The sequence below is a fragment of the Rana temporaria genome, chromosome 10 (assembly GCF_905171775.1).
Source record: "Rana temporaria chromosome 10, aRanTem1.1, whole genome shotgun sequence".
NCBI lineage: Eukaryota > Metazoa > Chordata > Amphibia > Anura > Ranidae > Rana > Rana temporaria.
In genome coordinates, this window is record NC_053498.1 from 96,118,832 (window position 1) to 96,144,740 (window position 25,909).

A 25,909-nucleotide genomic window follows, 5' to 3' on the forward strand; every position below is an offset into this window, starting at 1 on the left:
CCCCACCCTTTACGTCTACGGTCTGTGCCGCCAGCCTGATGTGCGGCGTCATGACGTCACGTATGGCTACGCTGAGGGCCTGTCAGGAAGTGAAGTGTGGGAATGAAAGTGGGATAGTAGCAGTTGTGTGTGTAGATGAGAGTCGGCCAGTCCCTGGGCCCTCTACTATGGCTAGAGTCAGGCTTGTGCTAAAGAATCCTACATATCAAAGACACACCAATTATCTAATCCTGACTAGAATGCTGCCAGCTTGGCTTTCCTGCCGACCAGCCTCTGACTTTATTCCCTTCTTAGTCACTGACCTAGGACATCTGGGCTGCTTGTTACAAACTAGTGAGCAAGAAAGTCCTGAAGTCAGAATACCACCAGGACCAGTAATACTGGGCTCCATTCACAGAACCATATCACATACGACATGTCCAGACACATTCTCACTAAATGCATAGTAGCCAACATTGTAAAAAAAAAAATGATAGGGACACTTTTTTTGTATGTGGGTGGAGTCTTATACTTAGGAGGCGGGGCATGCGTTTTAAGGTGTGGTGTAGAAGGGGGAAGAAAAATGTGCCGGAAACAGGCGTGGTTTCAATTAAAAAGTGGGTGTGGCTCAAAGGGGGGGTGGTCCGAGTCTTAGATGTATGAGGGATGGAGGGAGAAGGAAAGAAAAAGATACTCCAAACACCTGGGGGCTGATTTACCAAGCCTTTGCGCCTAGGGTTGCCACCTTTTCTTCAAGCCAAACCCGAACACTTTACTGGCGCACAACATTTTTTTTTAGTATACACTATAGACAATAGGATTGTTAAAGACCTTGGAGTGGGAGTGAACAGGGGGGTAGTGAGATGGACAAGGCTTCTAAAAAAAAATCCTCTCCTCCCTCTAAGCCCAAATTCCTCCTTCTAGCACAAATCCTTCCCCCACCAAATTCCATCTCCCAGCACAGCCCTCTTCCCTTAGCACGGGTTTTACTACCCCTTGGCCACTAAAATGAATGGCTAAGTTCACCCTCCTGAACAAGTTACATGTTATACCCCTAATGCCTCGTACACACGGGCAAACATGTACGATGAAAACGGTCCGCTGGACCGTTTTCAGCGGACATGCCCGCCCGGAGATTTCTGTATGATGGCTGTACACACCATCATACAGAAATGAGAGACAATCCGCGCAGACAGACAGCGCGGTGACGTGTTCGGGCGCGACGCTGAAAGGTCAATGCTTCCACGCATGCGTCAAAGTCATTCGACGCATGCGAGGGATGGCGGCCGCTCGGACATGTACGGTAAGTCTGTACAGACGACCGAACATGTCCGACGAACAGGATTCCAGAGGGCATGTTTCTAAGCAAGTTTAGAAACATTTGCCCGCTCGAAAACGGTCTGGCGGGCAAATGTACGCTGGAATCCTGTCCGATCGGCCGTACACACGACCGAACATGTCTGCTGAAACTGGTCCGCGGACCAGTTTCAGCAGACATGTTCGGTCGTGTGTACGGGGCCTTACATGTAACATGTTCAGCATCCCCCCCAATGACAGTGTGTGCCCACAAGGCTGCGTCATTTATTCAGAGGTTACTTTTTTTACCTGCAATAAAATGGTCATTTTTTCTCCAAAAGTTGAACTTAACCTTTAAAAAAATTAAAAACAATTAACACACTATTCCATATATATTGTATATATAGTAAATTACATACTCAGATATAGAAATATGTTCAGTTAGACCCCTTTCACACTGGGGTGTTTTTCAGGCGCTTTTGGTCCAAAAAAAAAAAATAGAACCTGAAAAACGGCTCCCCTGCAGTCTCAGTGTGAAAGCCCGAGGGCTTTCACACTGAGGCAATGCGCTGGCGGGACGTTATAAAAACTCCTGCAAGCAGCATCTTTGGAGCGGTGTGTGTACACCGCTCCCGCCCATTGAAATGAATGGGCGGCTCGAACGAAACCGCCAAGGTTTTAACCCTTTTTTGGCAAGCTACCTCTGAAAAAACGACTTTACGGCCGCCCCTGCCCCAGTGTGAAAGCAGCTTTAATAACATGCATACATACTCAGATGTATACAGATACTGAGATATATACATACACACCCAGATATTATACATATGCTCAATTACATACAGTACATGCACATATTAAATATATATACTGAGATACATGCATACACACATACTGTAAAGAAACACTGAGATAGTGTTATATATATATATATACACTAAGAAACATGCATACAATCCTATATACACACTCAGGTATATATACACACACATTTGTATACACTCACATATATACAGTGCATATGCTCAACTATAGACACACACACACACTGAGATACATACATGCACTCAGATACACAACAAACACGCATAAATACACCTGACACAACATAGTGTGAGAGGAATACTGAACTTACATGAATAATGTGGTAATGGGCAGCCATCTTCTCTCCTCCCCTCTCTGTCCCCTCACACACCGTGCAGCTCCTTCCTCTTCCCGCCCACACTCACAGCTCCTCTCCAATGCATCTCTGTCAGAGTGAACAGTCCTGGCAGGGTTCCAGTAGCCGGGACTATAAGCAGAGAATCGGCTAATGCGGCCAGGAGGTTCTGTATCCCTCCACAGAGAGAAACAAGTCCCTTGTAATTAGGGCTGTTTCCACCCAGACAGTTGCATATATGTAAATATAGGTGACATTCTGATACATGTTATGGATCCTAATTTCTGATTACGCTTTTATGGGGGTGTTATAAGAATTTTTGAGGGTGCCCTGGTGGCTGGTGTCCAGGTGACAGGCAGTCAGAAACCCGGGCAGAGGATGTAAAAACCGGACTGTCCGGGTGAATCCTGGACAGGTGGCAACCCTGTTTGCGCCCAGGATTCATGGCGCAAAGGCAGGAGTAAAAGCCTTTTTGTACACCATTATTCCATCCATGTAGTACCCCCTGTTCCAGTGGAAATATAGTGCATGTAAACTTTTGGCTCTGTGCCCACCTCCAGTGGCACTGCACTCACCTATACCAATCAAACAGGCAGAGGAGGGAGCATCCCTCCGGGCATTCCAAGCTTTTCGGTGCAAACAGTGCTTGACAGCCTGGCTCACCATGACACCATCCACAATTCTACTTCCGCAGGTGGGCTCTCAGTGTTGCCGACTGCAGCTCCTACCCCGCAGCCTTCGAGTTTCGAGCATTCAAGCTGCATGGGGCAGGGTCAGAGCATCACTGGCACTCCGGCCCTGCCCCTCCTTGCTGGCTGTGAAATAATAGGCATCGTTCTGCACCGCACGGTGCACCGCTGCCAGCCCGCCTCCCCTGTGTATCCATCACTTTCAGTGCCATCATGGGCCCCCAATTTTGGGTCAGCGTGGGCTCAAGGACCAGCTGCTTTGGGGAAAGTGCAAGGGCCCCCTATGCAGCTGGGGCCCCTGGGCAGTGCCCAGGTGTGCCCTCTCATTAAGATAGCCCTGGGTAAACCCCCCTAGTGGGAGTTGCCCAGTTGTTGCGTGATTGTGCTTTTGGTCCGTCTAAAGGGTGTGAAGTGTGACTTCACACCCATGGCAAAGTCAAAAGAACTAGAAAACATAGAAGTTCCTTAGAACAGAATAGCACTCACTTTTGCTGCCAGCAGTTTAGACATTAATGGCTGTGTGTTGAGTTATTTTGAGGGGACAGCAAATTTATACTGTTCTACAAGCTGTACACTCACTACTTTACATTGTAGCAAAGTGTCATTTCTTCAGTGTTGTCACATGAAAAGATATAATAAAATATTTACCAAAATGTAAGGGGTGTACTCACTTTTGTGAGATACTGTGTAGGTCGATGGCTGTATACACATTGTGGACTTTAGAATAGTAGCTGTAGTCCCTATCTGAGGGTGAAGTACTCTCCAGCTGTTTATCATAAGATGCGTCTCAAAGGGTTTTGCGGAAGTGCTTAAAGCGGGGGTTCACCCAAAAAAAAAATGTTTTAATATTACATCTAGCAGAGCCAGCATAGTAAGGGCATTTACTTTCGGCAGGGTTTTTTTTTTTTTTTTTCGTACATACCTTTATATTCTGTTTTTGTCCAGGGCTTCTGGGTTCTGATGACTGCGGGACTGGGCGTTCCTATCCCTGCCTCAGTCGGAACCCTGAGGCAGGGATAGGAACGCCCAGTCCCGGAGTCATCAGAACGCGGAAGCCCTGGACCAAATCAGAATATCAAGGTAAGTACGGAGAAAAAAAAAAAAACCTGCCGAAAGTATATGCCCTTACTATGCTGGCTCTAATGTTAAAAATTAGTTTTTAGGGTGAACCTCCACTTTAATAAATGTGTAGAAATGGGTAGGTCGCTCATGTGATGTATCAAGTAAAGGGTCCGGACTAACATTAAAATCACCACCGAGAATCAGAGAACCTTCCTTGCTGTGTCGCATTTTGATTTACTTAAAGCGGTTGTAAACTCTGACAATGATATCCATTTAAGCAATATATCAATCAAGTTAGTTATTTTGCATTACAATGCTACTAATGATATGCTCCAAAAGTGTTCTTACTTTTACAAATAAAGTGACTTGTGCATGCTCCCGCATGTTCCCAGCCGCCGCCATCACAACTATGGTCCTTCCGTGTTGGTGCGGTGCTTTATTTCTGCCCTCAGTAGGTTTAACAGGACATAATCTCGCGCATGCGCATTACCGCCGAATCCACGCCTCGTTTTTGTGTCCGGTCACTATGGAAACATTCTCCAGCGAATAGGTGCCGATCCTGTTGCTGCCTTACGTCAGAAGGGAAATGAGTCTCGCGGGATCTCGGGCCGATGCCAGCAGTAGGAAGTGACGTGCCCGGCATAGACGGAGCATTTTTCCGGCCAGGTCTGTTGCTGGCCGGAAAGATAGTTCTTACAGCGCTTGCGCAGACAAAGTAAAACAGCGATTACTCACTAAGGAAGCAGGTAAGAGAAAAATGAAAAATTCCAAATTATACTATAGCCTGCTATTATTAATTCATTAAAAGTTATCAAAATGGGTATACAACCACTTTAAATAACATTTTTGAACAAGAAAGATACATATTTAAAGATCATTTTTTTAAGCCACGTTGCAGATAGAGAAAGGAGCTGTGTGTTAGTGGGCGTCCTGACTCTCCTGCTCGCCCCCTCCCCCCTCAAGAAAGAGGGCGAGCACAACACTCCACACCAGGGAGAAAGCCTTGCATTGCTGTGTGGAGTTACAGACAGAAGAACAGGAAGTGAGGATTTCTCAGAAGGAAAAAGGACATTTAAAAGCAAAATCGAAGGATGAGGTAAGTGATGGAGTACTGCACTAAGGTAAAGGAAGCTATTTAGGGCACATTTTTTTTTACCTTTACAACCCCTGGTGTCTCTTTAGAAGGTTACTGTGAGGATCTGCCATCCTCAACTTTTAACTATATGCTTTTGCTTCAAAGAGACCATACCTTATGTAATCAGGAGGTATAGAGATTAAGGAGTGGGGATAATTCTATGTATTTGGTGATCCTCTATTTCAGTATGTGGCTATAGCAGTGGTGATTTTAACTTTTTTGTTTACTATCAACTTTTGTAGTAGCAATAGCTTACTGTTGAGACTTGAACGCTCATGCAGTTTCTGTAATGTAGTCCACATACCTTTGGCTGTTTTCTCTGGGCCAGATTCACGTAGAATCGCGGCGGCGTAACGTATCGTATATACGTTACACAGCCGCAAGTTTTCATTGCAAGTGCCTGATTCACCAAGCACTTGCGTGAAAACTTACGCCGGCGGCCTCCGGCGTAAGCCTGCGTTATTCAAAGGGGCGTGTGCCATTTAAATTAGGCGCGCTCCCGCGCCGGACCTACTGCGCATGCTCCGTTTTGAAATTCCTGCCGTGCTTTGCGCGAAGTGACGTAATTTTTTTGGAACGGCGACGTGCGTAGCGTACTTTCGTAATCCCGGACGTCTTACGCAAGAAAAAACAATTTTGAAATTCGACGCGGGAACGACGGCCATACTTTAACATGGGCTGTGTAAAGTTAGGGCAGGTAAAACGACTACTAACTTTGCGACGGGAAACTAGACTAGCAACGACGTAACGAACGCGAAAAACCGTCGTGGATCGCTGTAAAACCTCATTTGCATACCCGACGCTGGAATACGACGCGAACTCCACCCAGCGGCGGCCGAGGTATTGCATCCTAAGATCTGACGGTGTAAGACAATTACACCTGTCGGATCTAAGGGCTATCTATGCGTAACTGATTCTATGAATCAGTCGCATAGATGCTCTGAGAGATACGACGGCGTTTCAGAGAAACGCCGTCGTATCTCTTCTGTGAATCTGGCCCTCTGTTCTTATGTGGATAAGCTGGTCATCTTCCACTAGTAAGCTTATGGTTGCTTTTGTCTACCTATTTTCCCTGTCCCATTCCTCCATCTCTCTGTTTGTGGGTCTGTCTGTCTGTATTCAACACTTGCCACAAGTCATCCTTTGTAAGAAACACTTCCAGTTTTAACTTCCACAGCTGGTAATTGGCATTGTTTAGCTTTGCAATTGCAAATGTCACATCTGAACCGCTAGCCATGTTTCAGTAGCTTGCATACAGTACTCACTGTAGAATTGTTTCCAGTGCCTGGGTGCCTGCTGGGTACGCTGGGGTATGCTCTCCAATGCCTGGGTGCCTGGGAACCATAACCTATTAGCAGGTTATTGAATCATGCACTTATAGGATTAGCAATGCATGTCTTACACAGCATTAGGAAACATGACACACAAGCATCCAAGTACATAGAGAGAGGATAGACAAACATCCTGTCATATCTTAGAAAACATGTACTATACACAGGGCCGCCATCAGGGGGGTACAGGGAGTACACCTGTAAGGGGCCCGGATGGCAACCCCCTTTTTTTTAAGGGATCCGGAGGTCCCCAGGGGATTTTTTTTTTTTTTAGAGGTCCGGAGGTCCCCAGGGCCCTGGATGGCAACCCCCACTTTTTTTTTTTTTTTTTTATAAATACAAAAAATATATATATATATATTTTTATTTAATTTTTTATTAAAGGGCCAATTTTTTTTTTTTAGGGGTCCAGAGATCCCCAGGGCCCCAGATGGCAATCCCCCTTTTTCTTCTAAAAAAATATGTTTTATATATTTTTTTAGTTCTTTTTTTATATATATATATATATATATATATATATATATATATATATATATATTTTTTTTTATGAAAGGGCTCAGAGGTCCCCAGGGCCCCATGTGGCAAACCCCCTTTTTTAATGTTTATTTTTGTTTATATATATATATATTTTTTATAAATGTTTATTTTTATTTTTTTATATATTTGTTTTTATTCATTTTTTATTAAAGTGCCCAGAGGTCCCGGATGGCAACCCCCCCTTTTTTTGTAATTTATTTTTCTAAAAAATAATAATAATTTGTATATATATATATATATATATATATAGTGCCCAGAGGTTCCCAGGGCCCCAGATGGCAACCCCCCTTTTTTATTTATATATATTTTGTATTTCTTTTTATTAAAGGGCAATTTCAGGCGGCACCCCCCCTGTGTAAGGGGCCCCATAATTCCTGATGGCGGCCCTGACTATACACTATAATACTACAGTACCACCTGCTGGATAGAAAGGTATAATGCATATACTATATAGTTCACAGTACTTTATATTACATGTTGTTGTTCTTCTAACAACACTGTGTACATTAAAAAAAAAAAAATAATTGATAAATTCCTGATTACACAGCAGAATGGATGTGTCTTTCATATATGCCTGGAGTTCAGCTGTAATACAGTGAGGCCCCATACACACGAGAGGATTTATCCGCAGATACGGTCCAGCGGACCGTATCCGCGGATAAATCCTCTCGAGGATTTCAGAAGATTTCTATGCGATGGCGTGTACACACCATCGCATTGAAATCCGCGCTGAAATCCTCTGGCGATGACGTGTCGCGCCGTCGCCGCTATTATGACGCGGCGACGGGCGCGACGCTGTCATATAAGGAATTCCACGCATGCGTCAAATCATTACGACGCGTGCGGGGAATCCCTTTGGACGGATGGATCCGGTAAGTCTGTACAGACGAGCGGATCCATCCGTTGGAATGGATTCCAGCAGATGGATTTGTTGTGCATGTCAGCAAATATCCGATCTGCTGGAATCCATCCCAGAGGAGATTTCTCCGCGGAAACAGATCCGCTGGCGTGTACACACCATAGGATCTATCCGCAGAAACCCATTTGCTGGGATTTATCTGCGGATGGATTCTATCGTGTGTATGGGGCCTTACAGTGGTTTCAGCAGTTTTGGCAATTTTAAAGACAGTCAGCTGATCTCTCATACCATGTTTGTTACAATTTAAGGATCTTTCCCTTTTCAGCTTTTTAAAATAGAAATAAATATTCCCCAGAAGAAAGCAATACATTTACAGAACTTGCACATTCTTATTAAAGATACTCTAATTGGCATTTTGCCTATTCTAGGCAAAATTACAGTATCTTTGCATGGGGCACCTCCTGGTTCTCCCGTATTCACCTGTGCTCCCTCTCAGCTCCTACACAGCTGGCTCTAAAATCAGCTGTGCCAGCAATCCCAGGTAGTGGTAACACCACTCCCCCAATTATGTGACAGAGCTGGAAACTACCTGTAGTGATTGGCTGCTAGACCAAAGCACCATTACAGGGGAGCAGGTCACATGCCCCCCATACCTGGAAGTACTGTGTTTCTCACTGGTTGCGGAGGTAAAAGGAGCTGCAAGGAAGTAAGAGGGTCCAGTGTGCCCTTTACAGAGAGTAATTTTACCCTGGAGGGGCAAGGTAAGAGTGACCCTTTATGAATATTTGTTTTCACCTTATGATTCAATTGTATTTTTTTCCCCTCCAATTTTACATGTGGAAAGGGTATGCAAATCAATTAAAATGTCAGTTTTTCAAAGCACACTTTCAGAGAAAGTGAACTTGAATCCTTACTACCTTTGTTTTTATCATATTTGCAAAATCATTCTTGTGAAATAATTAGTATTTGTCCTCTTTGCAGTGTGCAAAGTTACAACAAATAATGCAAAAAATGGCTCTGAAACTAGAAGTACACCTTTGGCCTTGCGTAAAGCCTGCTGTTGGCTGACATCACTCGGCCAGTTTAGGCTCTGGATAGATCTTGCCCAGATGCCTGGACCGACAGATAGCTAAGTATCTCAGAAAGTCTCAGAGGGCCAGATCCACAAAAGGGATACGACGGCGTAACTGCTGTTACGCCGTCGTATCCCTGTTCCTAACTATGGAACTGATCCACAGAATCAGTTTTCCATAGTTAGGCAGAAGATCCGGCATGTGTAAGGGACTTACACTGCCGTATCTTAGGATGCAGTACCGCAGCCGCCGCTGGGGGCATTTCGTGTCGAAATGCCGCCTCGGGTATGCAAATTAGCACTTACGGAGATCCACAAAGCTTTTCAGCTTCGTTTTTTCTCCATAAGTTTTAGTTTGCAAACGCAAAATTAGGGCTGCTTTTACAAAGTGTAAACTGTTTACACCATGTAAAAACAGACCTTTCTGTCCAGCGACGTGATTTTTTTTTAATTTAGAATTTTTTTTTCCGCGCCGTATCTTTTTTTTTTCCCGACGCAACTTTATTGACCCGTCGCAATCCACAAAGCTCGGCGTAACGTAATTTCGCGCTATGCACGTCGGGAAAATGACGTCACGAGCATGCGCAGTACGGCCGGCGCGGGAGCGCGCCTAATTTAAATGGGAATCGCCCCCATGAAAATAGGAACGCCTTGCGCCAGCGGAATTTAAGTTACACAGCCCAAAATTTCTAGGTAAGTGCTTTGTGGATCGGGCACTTAGGTAGAAATTTTAAGGCAGTGTAACTTAAATGGAAAAAATTAAGTTACGCCGGATCTTTGTGGATTACCCCCAGAGATCCGAAGTCAGTTGCACATACCTCCCAACCATCCCGGATTCTGCGGGATCCTCCCGCAATTCAAAGTGTGTGTGACATTTAGGGGGGCGACATTCCATGCCTCGATGTTTTGTTTCCCCCGCCATTGGTGTCCGGTGCCCTGTGATTGGGCGTATGGGGGTCATGTGCGGCGTGGGGCTGGCCTGTCTGTAAGGCTTTTTTCGGCGTAACGTTACCCCTGGCTTAATGAGGTGTACGCAATGTTAAGTATGGACGTCGGGACAGCGTCGAATTTTCCATCGTTTACGTCGTTTGCGTAAAACATTCGCGAATAGGGCTTTGCGTAAATTACGTTCACGTCGAAAGCATTGACTATTTGCGACGTGATTTCTAGCATGCGCACTGAGATTCCTCCATGGATGGCGCATGCGCCGTTTAAAAAAAACTTAATTTACGTGAGGTCACGATGATTTAACATAAAACACGCCCACATCTCAGACATTTGAATCTCGCGCGCTTACGCCGACACATTTACACTACGCCGACGTAACTTATGGCGCAAATTCTTTCTGGATAAGGAACCTGCCGCTATAAGTTACGGCGGCGTAGTGTATCTGAGATACATTACGCCTGCCTAAAGATAGGCAGTTCTTTGTGGATCTGGCCCCTAGTGTCTAGGTCTTCCTCAGCTTTGTACATCTGAACATTGCAGTTTTTTTAAGCTGAAGTTTAATCTGCTTATATTTGGCTTCCCTGGTTCCTTTTCATTAGATACCTTATGTAAGACCCAAAGAGGTCATCACTAGGTCTCAGGTCTCAGTTCCGCTCAGCGCAGGACCTGGAATCAAGTGGAGATTGCTGTCCAGCAGTGCCATCTAGAGTGATTTCCAGTTTTCACAGGGATCCCATAGGTATGGCACGTACATACCGTACTTATATTGTTTCAAGCTGGACCAGTGTACCTATGAAAACACTACCATGTCTAATCTTCAGGTGCATAGCTTGTTTTTAGTGATCCATTAGTAGTAGTGCACTAGATCAGATTTCAGAGTATTGATGTATTGATATAATCAGAGTATGAGAACACCACAGTAATAATATATCACACTTCGATAAATGATGGTTTAAATAAGATGTTGTTGAAAATGTATGAAACACAAGAATTCACACATAGGATTTTGCATTGCTTTCTTTTATTTAGCAAGCAAAATATTTGGAGCAGTTGAATCCCTTTGACTTGGTTTTCTGTGCATCCCTGCATCCATAATAGAAGATTACTAGTGGGCTGAATTTTGAAGATAGTCTAGGAAAAGTACACAATGAAGACTACAGAAAAGAATGTCCATCACAAGGCACTTCAGGGATGGCCAGCAATTATCATGGCTGCTCATTTCCAGCGTCCACCAACACGACCTTTTCCTGCCCCTTTCTTGCTGTATGTGTAAAGAAAACATAATCAGTTAAAGATATTCAATTTTGTTTTACAATATTCTAGCAAAACTGTGCCTATTTTAGAATGACTAAAGTTGGGGATATCACAAATAATGTTAAAGTGTCTTAGCAAGCATGATGTGCAGGAGATGTGTACAGAGGGTATGGCAGCAGGCAGAATGTGCAGAAGAGGAATGCAGAGGGAATGATGGCAGGCAGTATGCATGGAAGAGGATTGCGTAAAATATGATTGAGGGCAGCATGTGCAGGGGGGAAACACAGAGGGTATAATGGGGAACCAATGTGTTAGGCCTCGTACACACGACCGGATCTATCCGCTGGAATTGATCCGCGGATCAGTTCCAGCGGACAAATCCGGTCGTCTGTACGGCCTAGCGGATATTTATCCGCGGAGATTCCTCGGGCCGGACCATTTCAAGCGGATAGAAATTTCTTAGCATGCTAAGAAATCTATCCGCTTGAATCGGGACCAGCGGATTGATCCGGTGGTCTGTACAGACTCACCGGATCAATCCGTCCGCTCCCCTCCCTCGCATGCGTCGTAATGATTCGACGCATGCGTGGAAGTACTTACCTTCCAGCGTCACGCACGTCGCCGCGTCATCATCGTGGCGACGGTGCGACACGTCACCGCGGATGAATTCAGTGAGTACAAGCCATCGGATCCAAATCCGGAGGAGGAATCTCCGCTGGAAACGGTCCGGCGGACCGTTTCCAGCGGAGATCCGCTCGTGTGTACGGGGCCTTAGAGAGGTGGTGGGAAGAGATGGCTGTGACAGTGCACACAATGTACATGTAGCGCCTGTGTACTTTCAGTACAGGTGCTATGTTAAATTTAGAGGGGGATGAGAGAGTTACTTTGCTCTCATCCATGTTTATTTATGTAAATTGGGTTTCTTCCAGGCTGGACTGTCCTGTGGTTTCTTTCTGTGTTCCAGAGATGCCTTTCCATCTCTGGATAGCAGGTGGCGCCAGAGGGGTCCAGGCGGTAGCGCCTTCCTGCCAGCAGCCAATCAGAGGAGTTTCTCCCTTGCGGGGCATGTTGGGGGAGGGTACTTCTAGGGCAGACGCCATTTCGCTCGTTCCAGGTGCGGCACCCACCTTTAGGGTGTGCGCACATCACGGGCCCCGGCGATATGGCCTACCAGGCCGGGGCGCACGTGCTACGCGGAATTCCCAGTCCTGGGCCCTCATGGCCCGGAGCAACTGAGGCTGCAAAGGGGCCCCAGTGACTTACTGGGTCCCCACATTCCATGAAGAAGATCCCAAGCGAGTTGTGCTGTTCGGTGGGGAGTCGGTCTGAGGTGAGCCCGGAGGCAGGTGATCCAACAGGGTTTAGACAATCTATCGGGGATCTGGGTGACCGGACACTGAGAAGTTGTATGTTGCAACTTATCAGTCGGTGACCCCTGAAACCAAGAAGTCTACCTGAGGGAGATTCAGGCAAAATTCTATTGATTGAGAGGATTCATTCTATTATCTACGTTCCTGAGTAGAGGGCCTGTGGCAGAGGTTCCACTCCAAATTCTAATTCTATGAGAGCCAAGTCAATGGCAGAGACTTGTTCCTTCTCAGATTTCCGAGTGATACCCTGGCTGCCGGGTCAGTGTGAGAGGCCTGTCCAGGTACACTATACCCACTCCGGCTGGAGTGGCGACGTGAGTTAAAGTCCCATTGGAGGCAGGACTGCTTCCGTTATCCATAGGCCTGAATCTGCAAATTCTCCTTTCACCAACCTTTCTCTATCTACCTCAAGTTGACTGTTTGCCATGTTGGGCAAGTAATAAAAGCACAGAAAACGACACCCTGCTGTTTGGACATTCCGTCATTGTTTTCATCATCATCATCATCATCCCTAGACACATCACAGAGGTAACATAACACGCCGTCCCAAATCTAACCAGCGGCTCCTGCGGGGGTAGCGCTACATACAGATGGGGTGTTTGTGACGTAAGGAAAATGAGAGTAGGGTAGTATATGGTACATGCTATTATTGCTTGGTATATCTTTTTTAACAGTTAACATTTTTTTATTGAGTTTCATAATAACATACAATATACTCGCAGCATTTAGTACTTTGCAGATTCAGTAGAACTGCAATTTCATTACATTGTTTGATCAAGCAGTCTCACTTTGAAAGACAAGGAACACATACATATCTCAATAAGTATCAAGAGGTGTAGCCTTAATTTCTCCTACCATTGTAGTTACCATACAGTATGGACAATTTATATAGATAAGCATTCATGAGCTTGAGCTCTCAAAGGGTTCATTTCTATATAAGCCTAGTCTATAAAAATATTGTATATGGGGAGAGGCATAAAGCATAGGCCAGAAAAGGATAAAAGAAAACAGTTATATAGAGAGGGGAGCAGGGATGGACTGGCCATTGGGACTACAGGGAGTTTCCCGGTGGGCCGATGGCTCAGTGGGCCAGCTTCAGTGACAGCGGACCGCTGCCCCCCTCCGCTCCTCTGTCTCTCCCTCCCCGCAGGGCTCACCTGGGGGGAACAAAGAAGCAGAGGGAGGACCAGAGGAGCAGGAGGGATGACAGAGGAGCATGGGGGAGGGGACAGACAGCTGATTTAACAGCTATGGCCTGGGTGTTTCTCACTTCTGCCTAATCTTGTCCCATAAGGGGGGGGGCACCAAACTGATTCTTTGCCCGGGTGAAATAATGTCTAGCTTCCCCAGTGGTACTGCCTATAAGAGTACCAGTACCAGCCATTCTACTATAATAAAGTAGAACAGCTAGTGGCTAGTGAAGGGGGAGAGGGGGCTTGGGTGGCCGGGGGGGGAGTTTGTGCGGGAGTTGTCCGGCCGCCATGGGAGAGACCTGCCAAAGTGGGCCAGTCTGGATGAAGTCCAGGGCCAAATTCTTGTCCCAGTCCAGGCCTGGAGGGGAGTGATAGAAGGGGCCTAAAAAAGCACATTGTAAAAAGGCCTGATATACATTTTCAGATAGGAGAAAACAATTTCAACTAATCCCTGAAGCTATCAAAGATTAGGTATCCAAATAGTTACAGTTAATTACCATGTACATCAATCCAGGTAGCCCAAATTTTAGCAAATTTTCTTGGACAATTACTACATTCATTGTTAGTTTGTAAATAAGCAGGAATTTAGTAACACTCGTTTGCCAGGCATGAGTCATATAAGGGTGGAGGAGTAGAAAGTTTCCTGTTAACGAAAATCTCTCTTCTCTGCATAGAAAGCTGCATAGAAAACAAACAGTTTTGAGTGATGGCCTGTCTCTACCCCATCTATGGTACCAAGGAGCCTCGCTAAGGGATCCATTCCAAAGTCAGTCCACCTGATTATGTCAATATAGTCAACCAACCAGGCCAGAATGGTCGAATTAGGGGGCACATCCACACCATATGAATAAAAGTACCTGGGTCAGCTTGACATCTTGTGCATAATGGACTAGTCGGGTAGATAGTAGGGAGCCTGTGTGGAGTATAATGGACTCTGTGTAGAAACTTCAGCTGTATAAACCTATTCTATGCTGAAATTGTAGAAGGAAGATGACAACTTAAGCAGTCATGCCAGTCATCTAAGTCTATAAGGTCAGCTATGGCTTCCTTCAAATTCTGGAAAACCAGAGGCAGCTTAGGGGTATAAGAAAGCAGTCGCAGGTATAGAGAAGAGGGGGGCTTCCTGACCACGCTTGAGGTGAGGAATCCCTCAATGGGATCAGATTTCAAATCAATGGGTGTCAGGAATTTTGCCCCAGCCACATGTCTTAATTGCCAAAATCAGTAAAATATAAGGTTAAATTTAAGCTTTAATTCAATAAATTTCATTAGTATCCCACCCGACATGATATGTTTTAAGGTCACAATGCTCCGACTAGCTCAAACCTGTGAATGCAATATCAGTTTGATGTGAGAAAGAGCAGGATTTCCCCAGAGAGGGGTATGCGGAGAGAGAGTGTTGTGTGTAGTATTTTGTCCTAGCTTTATTATATATTATAAGAGTGGTTTGCATAAGGGAGTAACATTAGAGTTGGATGAGGGCCTCTAGAAACTAGATGACTAGTTATTATAGCATATAATCCCAGAAGCAGTGCCGGCCCAAGACATTGTGCTGCCTGGTACCAAGAATGAAATGCTGCCCCCCCCCCCAAAAAAAAATTACGCCCACCAAAATGCCCCCACATCCATTATTTTATATCATGGTAACTAAAGTGGACCTATCATGGCTCTATACATGTATATAGGAGTAAAAGAGTGTATAGGAGTATAAAAAGGACCTGTTATGGCTCTATTGATGCAATTAACCCCACAGTGGAGCGGAGAGCGGAAGGGGAGGAGTGGTCGGGCGGCAATTAGCCCCACAGTGGAGTGGAGAGCGGAGCTGGCGGAATGGGATGGCGTGTGGGCGGCAATTTGCTGCCCCCCTGAAAGTGCTGCCTGGTACAATGGTACCATCGGGTCCCATGGTAGGGCCGGCCCTGCCCAGAAGGGTCACTTCAAGGGTCAGCGATGGGTTGTCCCTGGGTTGAAATAGCGTATTTTAACTAGAACAGCCACCCAGTAGTAACATTTTAAATTAGGAAGGGCCATTCCTCCCAAGGAAAGGAGCAGCTATAGGGCTTATCTTGCAAGTTTGGTGTCCTCCCCAGCCCTCACAAAGGAAAAAACAACCCCAATTAGTTTGTCAATTTTTTTTGGGGTATTGGGGTAGGGCCCCTTTCAAATGTACTGATCCCATGAGGATCCATACTGTTCTCATGCGCTTGCTCAGCAGGGACCGCCCTGTCAGATCTCCGCTCTCCTCTATGGGGGGATCGGATGAGCACGGACCGTCTGTCTGTGTTCACCCAATCCGCAGATGGATGAAAAAATAGGATTTTCCTCCGTCTGCAGAATCAGACCATAGCAGGGACCGATGAGATTGGGTGTCAGCTGACACCCGCTATCCCATAGGGATACATGTATGTCTGTATTTCATCCGAAAACGGATGGATGAAATACGGACATACTGTCCGCACGTGTGAAAGGGGCCTAAGGCTTTGTCCAAAGAAGGAGTATGCAAACTTTGGGGGGGAAAAAAAATAGTTTTTATTAAAGGTTTACAATACAAGGTACAAAGATCTCAGTTTTTTATTGTGCAGTATACAACGTATTTAGGGAGTCATACATTGATCATTCTAAAATACTTGAGGAATCCTCCTTGTATAGCAGACGTGGACTAGTTTCATCTACTAATGTGGACTGCAACATATTTGCACAAATAAGTGTGGTATATACAGGGTCGGGACAAGGGGTGGGCAGGAGGGACGGCTGCCCCTGGCGCGCAATGATTTATTGCAGGGATGGGGGGGGGGACCCAGACCCTAATGGAAAGGGGGCGCAGTTTAGCATCTTTGTCCTGGGCGCTGGATGACCTTGTCCCGCCACTGCGTATATATACCTTTCTCAACTAAGAATCTCAAACTGTACACAGTACCAATGTGTCTATGACCTAAAGCATGTTCCCAATCCTAAACTTTAGCGGATGCTCCAAACGCTGGGAAGAACCAGCTCCCCATCTGACTATCGGGGGAGTCTGGTTCCTCCGGTTGCGCGGGTGTCGCCCTCCACAGTGCAAGTAAACAATAGTCTGCCGAGGGTGAGTGAGAAAAACAACATAACCAATACAACAAAAATTAAAACCCAATAATCAATTTTTTTTTAAAAGAGAGGGGGATGAAACAAAGTAGAGAAAAAGTGTAGAGGAGACGCCAGAGAAGGGGAAATTGGGGAGGGGAGCTAGGGCTCCGTGCCCAGAGACCCATCTCACGAGAATAGGTCTAGTTTGTGAGTGTCCCGGGGTCATTTGTCAGGTATCTATTCCATGGATCCCATACTTTATGAAACAACTTCATCTTGTGAAAAAAAAAACATTTAATAAGGTTAACTACAGGACTCAGTGTGAGAATTTTCCAAAAAACCTTCTGTGAGTCAGGTGTTTACCCCAAAGTATTTGAACCCATCAACCTAGCGAAGTGTTTGTCTTTCCTTTTGGTTGTAAGGCTCGATTCACACCTATGCATGTTGCTTTTGAGCGTTTTTGCAATGCTTTTTTAGGTGCTTGCTGCATTATTTGATGTGCGTTTTTACCACGATTTTACCACGATTTGCGTTTTTTTTTGTTTTTTTTAGCCAGTAATTTTTATTTTTTTACATTTCCTTTAACAACTAGCTATAAACAGGTTAAAAACGCAAATCGCGGCAAAATCGTGGTACTTGCGTTTTGGATGCAGGTCCATTGAATTCTATTGCATGCAAAACGCTGCTTTTGCAGGAAAAAAAGTCCCTGACCCTTTCCAAAAACGCAGAGGCACAAAAAAGCATTGATGTGAACATGTTCCATAGGAAACCATGTTAAAAAATTTCCCTGCATTTCTGCAAAATGCATCAAAAAAAGCATTAGTGTGAATGGAGCCTAAGGCTCCATTCACACCTAGGCGTTTTTACGCCTGTAGCGCGACGCGCACAAACGCCAGAGGGACGAAAAGTAATGAAAGGCAATGGGGATGGTTCACATCTGAACGCCTAAACGCCTGTAGCCTGTAGCTCAAAAAAGTTCCGGACCCTTTTTTGTCGCTCCTAGCGCGCGATATGCGCGTATTTGAGCGTTTTTTTTTTACATTGAAGTCAATGTAAAACGCCTGATACGCGCGTATTGTGCGTAAACACGCGCTTGTACAAGCGTTTTGACGCCTGTGTTGCTGAAATCCCAGGAAGAGGAATAAAAAATTCCTAGGAGAGCAACAAGTGATGTCAGGGATGATCATTTTTCTTATTGGCTAATATGGAAAAAGACAAAGTACAAAAACGTCGAACGCCACTGTGCGAAAACGCGCGCATACGCACGCAAACGCGCATATACGCGCGACAAAAACATAGGTAAAAATCGCCTGTAAAAACGCCTGTACGCCCTATGCCTAGGTGTGAATGGAGCCTTAGGGTGTAAGCAGGAACAACTGTGATTTATTACAGTTAATTGTTATCCCCAAGCCAGATCCCAAAATAATGCTGCCTGCATAGTTCAGCAGGCATTGACGCGTTGTAAGGTCCTCCAATCACTTCTAATTAAATGCACCATAAGCCAGCCGTAAACAGACTGTAAACACACCTATGGCATTAACAGTAGGTTTAAGGTGCAACTGCAAAGTGTTAAAAGTGGTATTTTTTCCAATTTAGCCTTTAAAGAGATAAAAAAAACACACATCACATGGCGTTTGAGGAGCGTCGCCTTAACTTGACTGTGGATGCTTGTGCAACATGTCAAAAGCCGTCATTAATGCTATAGGTGTGTTAACACATGTCAAAGGCTGGTTTAGAATTCCACACCTGTGTGAAAAAGCCCTTTTCCTGACTGACTCCATGGCAGCCTACGTGTGGGTTAATCCCGCCTCCTCTCCAATGTGATAGGACCCCATACCCATAAAAGTTAACTCACCAGTAGCACCAGTGTTCCTTTTTTTTCCTCCTCCATGAATTTAGAAACTTCTCAGGACAGGAATAGGATGGCACACCTGAGCGGTGCAGCTCGGATCCCAGCCATGGGCGGGTGGAGAGCTTTTGCAGCAACCCTTTGGGCGTTTGCTATGTGTGCTGAAGACGTCTCATCACGGCTGGCAAGGTCCTATTCTCTCATGGCAGTCGCCTATTTGTATTATTTGTTGTCTTTCTGTGTCTGTTTTTGTCCCCATGGCGGCTGGAGCGCTTCTGCGTTCCAGCTCGCACTTTGCTTCCTGGTCGCGAGCGCCAGTACCCCGCGCATGCGCTGTGCCCACTCTCAGAGCGAGGCCTGGTTTCGCGCATGCGCAGTCTGTCGAATCTGCGGCGGCCGCGCACGCGCCGTCGCATCGATTGTACCGCGCAGGCGCGCGGACGACAGGTGACGTCACCGGCGGGTGATTTAAAAAGCGGCTGCTCGCCTATGCACATTGGGATGTTCCCTGATCAGGCGTGCAGCCGCAAAGAGCGATACTCTTCTTTGCCAGGTCAGTGAGCAGGGCTCCCCCTGCTGTATTAGCCTTTCATGTTGTACTAGCATATAGTATTGCTTCTCATCTGTGCAAGCGATTTTAAAATGTTGGTCATTCAAATTATTTAATGTATTAATAATTTATTTATTTATTCATTTGTGTAAAAAAAAAAAAAAAAAAAAATATATAATAATAACAGGATTTTAAAAAAAAAAAAAAAAAAATCTTAAAGGGACAATGCATTTATCTTTCCATTATTTTGACACTTTAGGTTTTCTTCCTTTTCGGATCCGTATCGCTGTTTTACGCAGGTCCTAAGTCATGGACCAGTCACCGTCTACAGGTGGCCAGCCCTCACGCACAAGGTATGTGCAGGATAAGGGCGGGGCTAGGGGTGGAAGTCACAGTCAATATGTGTTGTCTGACAATTTTCCTCCCTATGTGTCTCTCTTTAAAGCCCTCCTGATCCAGATCCTATCTCCGCAATCCAGTCCCATGACCTTGCCAGACCGCATCATTCTTCCAGATCAAAATCCAAAAGGAGTTCTCCATCTACATCTTCCCACCGGAGGAGACGCTCACATTCCTCCTCAAGACACCGCTCCCACCGCCATGATAGTCGCTCTGATCGCAGAGCCTGCTGGGGATGTGACACTCATGTCCCGGAGGGCAAGTCACTGTGCGACCGATGCTACGCCCATGCGGTCGGGGAAAAAGAGACTGAAGGTCATCGGATCGAGTCTCTGGTGGAACGTGTGGTTCAACGAACTCTAAAAGAGCATATGCCCCACACGCAGATTCAGACCAACACTGACGGGTCTGCTTCTCCAAACTTGGAGATCCTAGAGGATCCAGGTCCTTCCCGGCCTCAAGCCTCCACTCCGGCTTCTCCTCAAGGTGACCTAGAGAGTGACGAAGAAGGCTTAGAATTTGACTTCGCGCAGGTGACGCCACTCGTCAAAGCGATTAAAGAGGCTCTCTTATGGGAAGAACAACCCGCTTCTCCAGCCAAGCAGAAAAAATATTTTAAACGCTTGGGGAAAGAACGCCCTACGTTCCCGTTCTTGACTGAACTAAAGGGTATTTTTGAAGAGGAATGGAGCAAGGTGGACAAGAAATCTTCCATGGCTAACAAAGCCTCAAAGCTCTATCCCTTCAAACAGGAAGAGGTCAAACACTTGGAGAATGTTCCTCTAGTAGATGCGGCAGTAACGAGACTTGCTAAACACGTCACTTTACCTATTGCTGACTCCGTCTCTTTCAAAGATGGCCTGGACAGAAGAATGGACCAGGACCTCAGAAGAATTTATGGCCTTGCGGGCACAGCCTGCAAACCGGCTCTAGCTTTAGCGGCATTATCAAAGGCCATGGAAGCCTGGACGGAAAACGTTGATTCTTTCCTCAAAGGCGTCTCTGAAGAACTAGCCAAGAACTCAGCCACGGCAGAGTTAAAACTGGCGGTCGCATTCCTGGGCGAAGCCTCCGTCGACTTAATCCGCCTGTTAGCCAGGATTATGCTTTCTTCTGTGACCGCGAAACGGGCCCTCTGGCTACGCCCCTGGGTTGCCGACCCATCATCGAAGCAGAATTGGTGCAAGATTCCTTTTGAAGGATCAACCCTGTTTGGCAACAAGCTAGATGATGCCATCTCCAAAGTCTCGGGCGGCAAGTCTGGTTTCCTTCCTCAGGACAAGCGCCAAACGGGAAGAAAAATGCCTCAATTTCGGCGATACAGCCCGGACCGCGCTAGGGAAGCTCGTGCTTACAGGCCTGGTGGAAACTACAGAAGGAATTGGAGCAGAGGTAGAGGCTCCTACCGGAAACCTACTCCAACTACTCAGGCGTCAACTGGACGCGACAAGGGGAAATCTTTTTGAGACAACGCCCGCCCAAGCGGATCGTGTGGGAGCTCGTCTACTCCTTTATCGGCACGTCTGGGCGGCCTCAATCAAGGACTTTTGGGTCATCAAGACCGTGACCTCAGGACACGCATGGTCCTTTTCCAGTCCTCCCTGTCCAAAGTTCATCTCCACCCTTCTTCCAGGGTCACTGGAGCAGAAACAGGTCCTTCTAGACTACATTCACCTCCTGAAGATTCAAGGAGCAGTGATACACGTCCCAAAAGACGAACAGTTTCTTGGGGTGTACTCCCCTCTCTTCTTAGTACAAAAGAAGAACGGTACCTGGCGCCCAGTCATAGACTTGACATATTTGAACAGATTTATAACACACAAAAAGTTCAAAATGGAAACTCTATCAACCATCCAACAAGCAATACAGCCAGGCGACTGGATGATTTCCGTGGACCTAAAGGATGCCTATTTCCACGTCCCAGTAGCAGCAGAGCTGCACAAATACCTCAGGTTCTATGTCAACCAGGAACACCTCCAGTTCGTGTGCCTACCCTTCGGCCTAACAACATCCCCACGGGTCTTCACCAAAGTTCTTTTGGCTCTGGTAGCTCTCATCAGGCTGAAGAAGATTCGTCTGTATCATTATCTGGACGACCTCCTGGTCCTGTCCCAAGACAAGACCCTTCTCTTGGCACAGAGGGATCAGGTCATCGCGACCTTGTCCGAATTCGGGTGGCTCCTGAACCTGGCAAAAAGCCATCTGGAGCCAACTCAGTGTCTAACCTATCTAGGTGCTCAATTCGACACAGTAAGGAAGACCATCTCTCTACCAACAGAGAAAATTCCGGTAATTCAGGAGAGGATTTCCCGGGCCTTGAGTACTCGTCACCTAAGAGCTCATCAATGTTTGAAGATCATTGGGACAATGGTATCCACAACACCAATGGTAAAATGGGCGCTCTGGAGGCTACGTCCCTTCCAATCCGGCTTTCTCAGGCAGTGGAAATCAGGGAGCATGAATCAGCGGATCCACATTTCAACGTCAATGAGGGGCAGCCTCTTCTGGTGGCTTCAACCGAAGAATCTGCTGAATTGTCACTCCATCGCTCCAGTCTCGTGGGTCACAGTGACGACAGATGCCAGTGGCTCCGGTTGGGGGGCCCTGTGCGGCACAAGCATGGCGCAAGGCAGGTGGGACGCTCGCCTCCACAATCCAGGCTCGAACACCCTGGAGCTTCGTGCGGCCTGGTGTGCCCTACAGTCCTTTTCACAACTGCTGAAAGGAAGGTCAGTAATACTAAGGATGGACAACACCACAGCAGTATCATATGTCAAGAGACAAGGCGGGACTCGGAGCTCATCCCTTCTCCAGGAAGTAGAGCCCATTATGAAATGGGCCCAAGTGAACCTAGTCAACCTGACGGCGGTTTTTATTCCAGGTATTCAGAACTCCCAAGCGGATTTCCTATCACGAACTCAGGTGGACGTCAACGAATGGTCTCTCCACGATCAGTCCTTCCGTTGGATCTTGTCCCTGGGAGTCAATCCCCAAGTGGATCTCTTTGCTTCTCCGAACAATGCCAAATTGAAAAAATTCTACACAAGAGGTTACTGCAACCAGGCAATCGGGACGGATGCCCTAACGGATCGGTGGTGGTTTCAGAGGGCGTACGCCTTTCCCCCGATCCCAATAATTCTGAAATTCCTGAAGAGACTTCTTGCGGAAGAAGTAGAAATTACAATGGTGGCTCCATGCTGGCCGAACAGGCCATGGTTCCCTCTTCTGGTTCACCTGAGTCTTCAGGACCCAATTCTAATACCATGCAGACCAGACCTTCTCTCCCAGGGAACGCTCCTCCATCCCTGTCCGGCTCAAATGAAACTAGCGGTCTGGTTCTTGAAAGGGAAAGGTTAGAAACCCTTGGCTGCGCCTCTCGGGTGATCTCTACCCTTATGAGCTCAAGGAAAGGAAGCACAAATAAAGTGTACGGTAGAATATGGTCTAAGTTTGTGGAATTTTCTTTAACCGCGGGCAGTTCCTTCAAGAACCCAGAAATCCAAAACATCCTAAGCTTTCTTCAATCAGGACTAGACCTACCTCTGTCTGTAAGCTCACTAAGAGTTCAAATCTCAGCACTTTCAGCCTTTTCTGGAATTCCTTGGGCAACCCATCCACTAATCAAACAGTTTTTTCGTGGAGCCTCAAGATTGAGACCTCTGAGGAAGCCAAGATTCCCCAAATGGGATCTCCCGTTAGTACTTGACTTTTTGAATGGACTTAGTATGTCGGGGCCCTCCCCGTCCTCGTTGAAGAACTTTTCAGCCAAAGTAGCCTTTCTGGTAGCTATCACCTCGGCCAAGAGAGTGTCCGAGATCGGTTTTCTAGGTCACGAGGAGCCATTTCTCACCTTTTTCCCAGACAGAGTGGTTCTGATACCCATGCTGGGCTCCAAACCGAAGGTCTCGTCGGTTTTCCATGAGAATCAGGAAGTAGTTCTCCCTACCTTTAAAAACCCAGATTCTGATGAGACTCACCCTCTGGATATGGGCAAGATACTCACTGAATATCTGCAAGTTACATCTACATTCAGACGATCTGATCACCTGTTCATCCTGCATTCAGGCAAGAACAAAGGGAAGAAGGCATCTTCAAGAACAATTGCATCCTGGATTGTCCAGACGATACAACAGGCTTATTGTGCAAAGGGCTTGGCTCCTCCGCAGGCGGTAACAGCTCACTCCACGAGAGGGATGGCAGCTTCCTGGGCAGCAGCCCGTCATGTGGCGCCAGACGTTATTTGTAGAGCGGCCTCTTGGTCTTCTATAAACACCTTTATGTCCCATTACTGTGTTGAACCTGCAGCACTGTCTTCTGTAAATTTTGGTTTATCTGTCTTGTCGGCTGACGGGACAAATTAAATATATTTCTGTTCAGCATACCCACCCGTGTGTTTGGCTAGTTATTTCCCACACGTAGGCTGCCATGGAGTCAGTCAGGAAAAAGGAAAATTTATTATCATACTTACCGTAATTTTCCTTTCCTGATGGACTCCATGGCAGACGGAGTTCCCACCCTGAAATTATGGAGTCGGGATAGTTACGGAACACTGGTGCTACTGGTGAGTTAACTTTTATGGGTATGGGGTCCTATCACATTGGAGAGGAGGCGGGATTAACCCACACGTAGGCTGCCATGGAGTCCATCAGGAAAGGAAAATTACGGTAAGTATGATAATAAATTTTCCTTTATACACATCTCGGTGTGTGTCTACTCTCTTGCAATTGCAATGCTGATATGATCATTTGGGTCCTCTGACTAACATTATCATGTAGAGCATGTAAGCAGTAAGCTTTCAATAATGTTGACAGGAAAAAGGCTCTTCTGCAAAGGACAGCTGAATGAGTGCAAAAAACATCCAGTACTTTTCTCTTTTTATAGTTCAGGAAGGATACTGGGTACTGGAGGGACCATCCCTTATGCTGGCACTGATACAGGGAACAGAGGTGTGTATGCTGGGGACAGGATATAGAGGAAAAAAACACTGCTAGAGTGTGCTCTGTTCAACTAAATTTAGCACCAGAGACAACATTCACCATGTCAGAGTGAAAGTGACGATTAGCTTTAATACTACATGGAATATGATATAGGACAGGATTCTTGCACAAACTTTAATTAATTGATAACCATACTTGTGCAGATCACTTACTGAGATCTACTCCAATAAAATATCCAGAGATTTTTCAAAGCGGAGGTCCGCCTAAAACAATATATATTAAAAGCCAGCAGCTACAAATACTGCAGCTGTTAACTTTAAAAAAATGGACACTTACCTGTCCAGGGTGCCCGCAATGTCGGCAGCTGAAGCCGATCAATCGCTCGACTCTCGGCTGCCCTGCCGCCATCCTCATTGGCGTTGTGGCTTCATTTCCCTACTGCGCATGCATGAGTCGCGATGCGCCTCCTAACTGGTCACCGCTGTCTTCTGGGACCTGTGTGTTTCCAAGAAGACAGTGGGGGGGGAGGGACTTGACTCCCGAGTCTATGCCTGGAAGTGGGTGCAAATACATGTCTTAGGCAGGTATCTGCACCCCCCCATCCCCCCTAAAAGGTGCCAAATGTGACACCAGAGGGGGGGAGGGTTCCGAAAAGCGGAGGTTCCATTTTTGTGTGGACCTCCGCTTTAATTTACACAGTTAAAGTGTTACTAAACCCAGTAAAATGAAAATAGTTCATCCGCCCCCCACTGTGCCCACAGCTTATAAATCTTTTTATGATAAAATACTGCTAGCTTTTTGGATGATCTGTATACCACGACTGAAAAATGTATATACATATAAAATGCCACCTAATATGAATCATGTGTCATTTGTGATATAAAGCAGCGCTCACATAGAAAAAATAAATCAACATATAGTTAAATAAATAACAGAGTGAATAAGTGAATAATACACCTTATATGTGAAACAATATATAAGTGCAATTGAAATCACACACAAATAAATAAATGGCAAAAATGTCTAAATATGTGGACATAAAAATACATTTCATAAACAGAGAAATTCCATTCAGGATCCTTAAGATGTACTTCCACCACACCACAGTGTATGCGTGATTCCACCACCCTTCGGAAATGCGCACTTACCGCAATAAATGGCCTAGCACTCTCGTGTTTAGGCAAAAAGGCTTAAGCTGGAACACTCAGCTCAATAGATGGAAAATCCGTATTA

At 46.0% G+C, this 25,909-nt stretch overlaps 1 protein-coding gene across 6 annotated transcripts in view; it reads right to left on the reverse strand.

Moving 5' to 3' along the window:
• Window positions 1-11,065: 11,065 nt before the first annotated feature.
• The window catches only part of TNNT1 (troponin T1, slow skeletal type), an 84,868-nt gene continuing 70,024 nt past the window's right edge, over window positions 11,066-25,909 (reverse strand). For all 6 annotated transcript variants that reach the window (XM_040325761.1, XM_040325760.1, XM_040325763.1 and 3 more), the window contains one exon: window positions 11,066-11,325. In XM_040325761.1, the coding sequence (XP_040181695.1) occupies window positions 11,280-11,325 (46 nt within the window). In that variant the 3' untranslated portion in view covers window positions 11,066-11,279. The remainder of the gene's footprint in view (window positions 11,326-25,909) is intronic.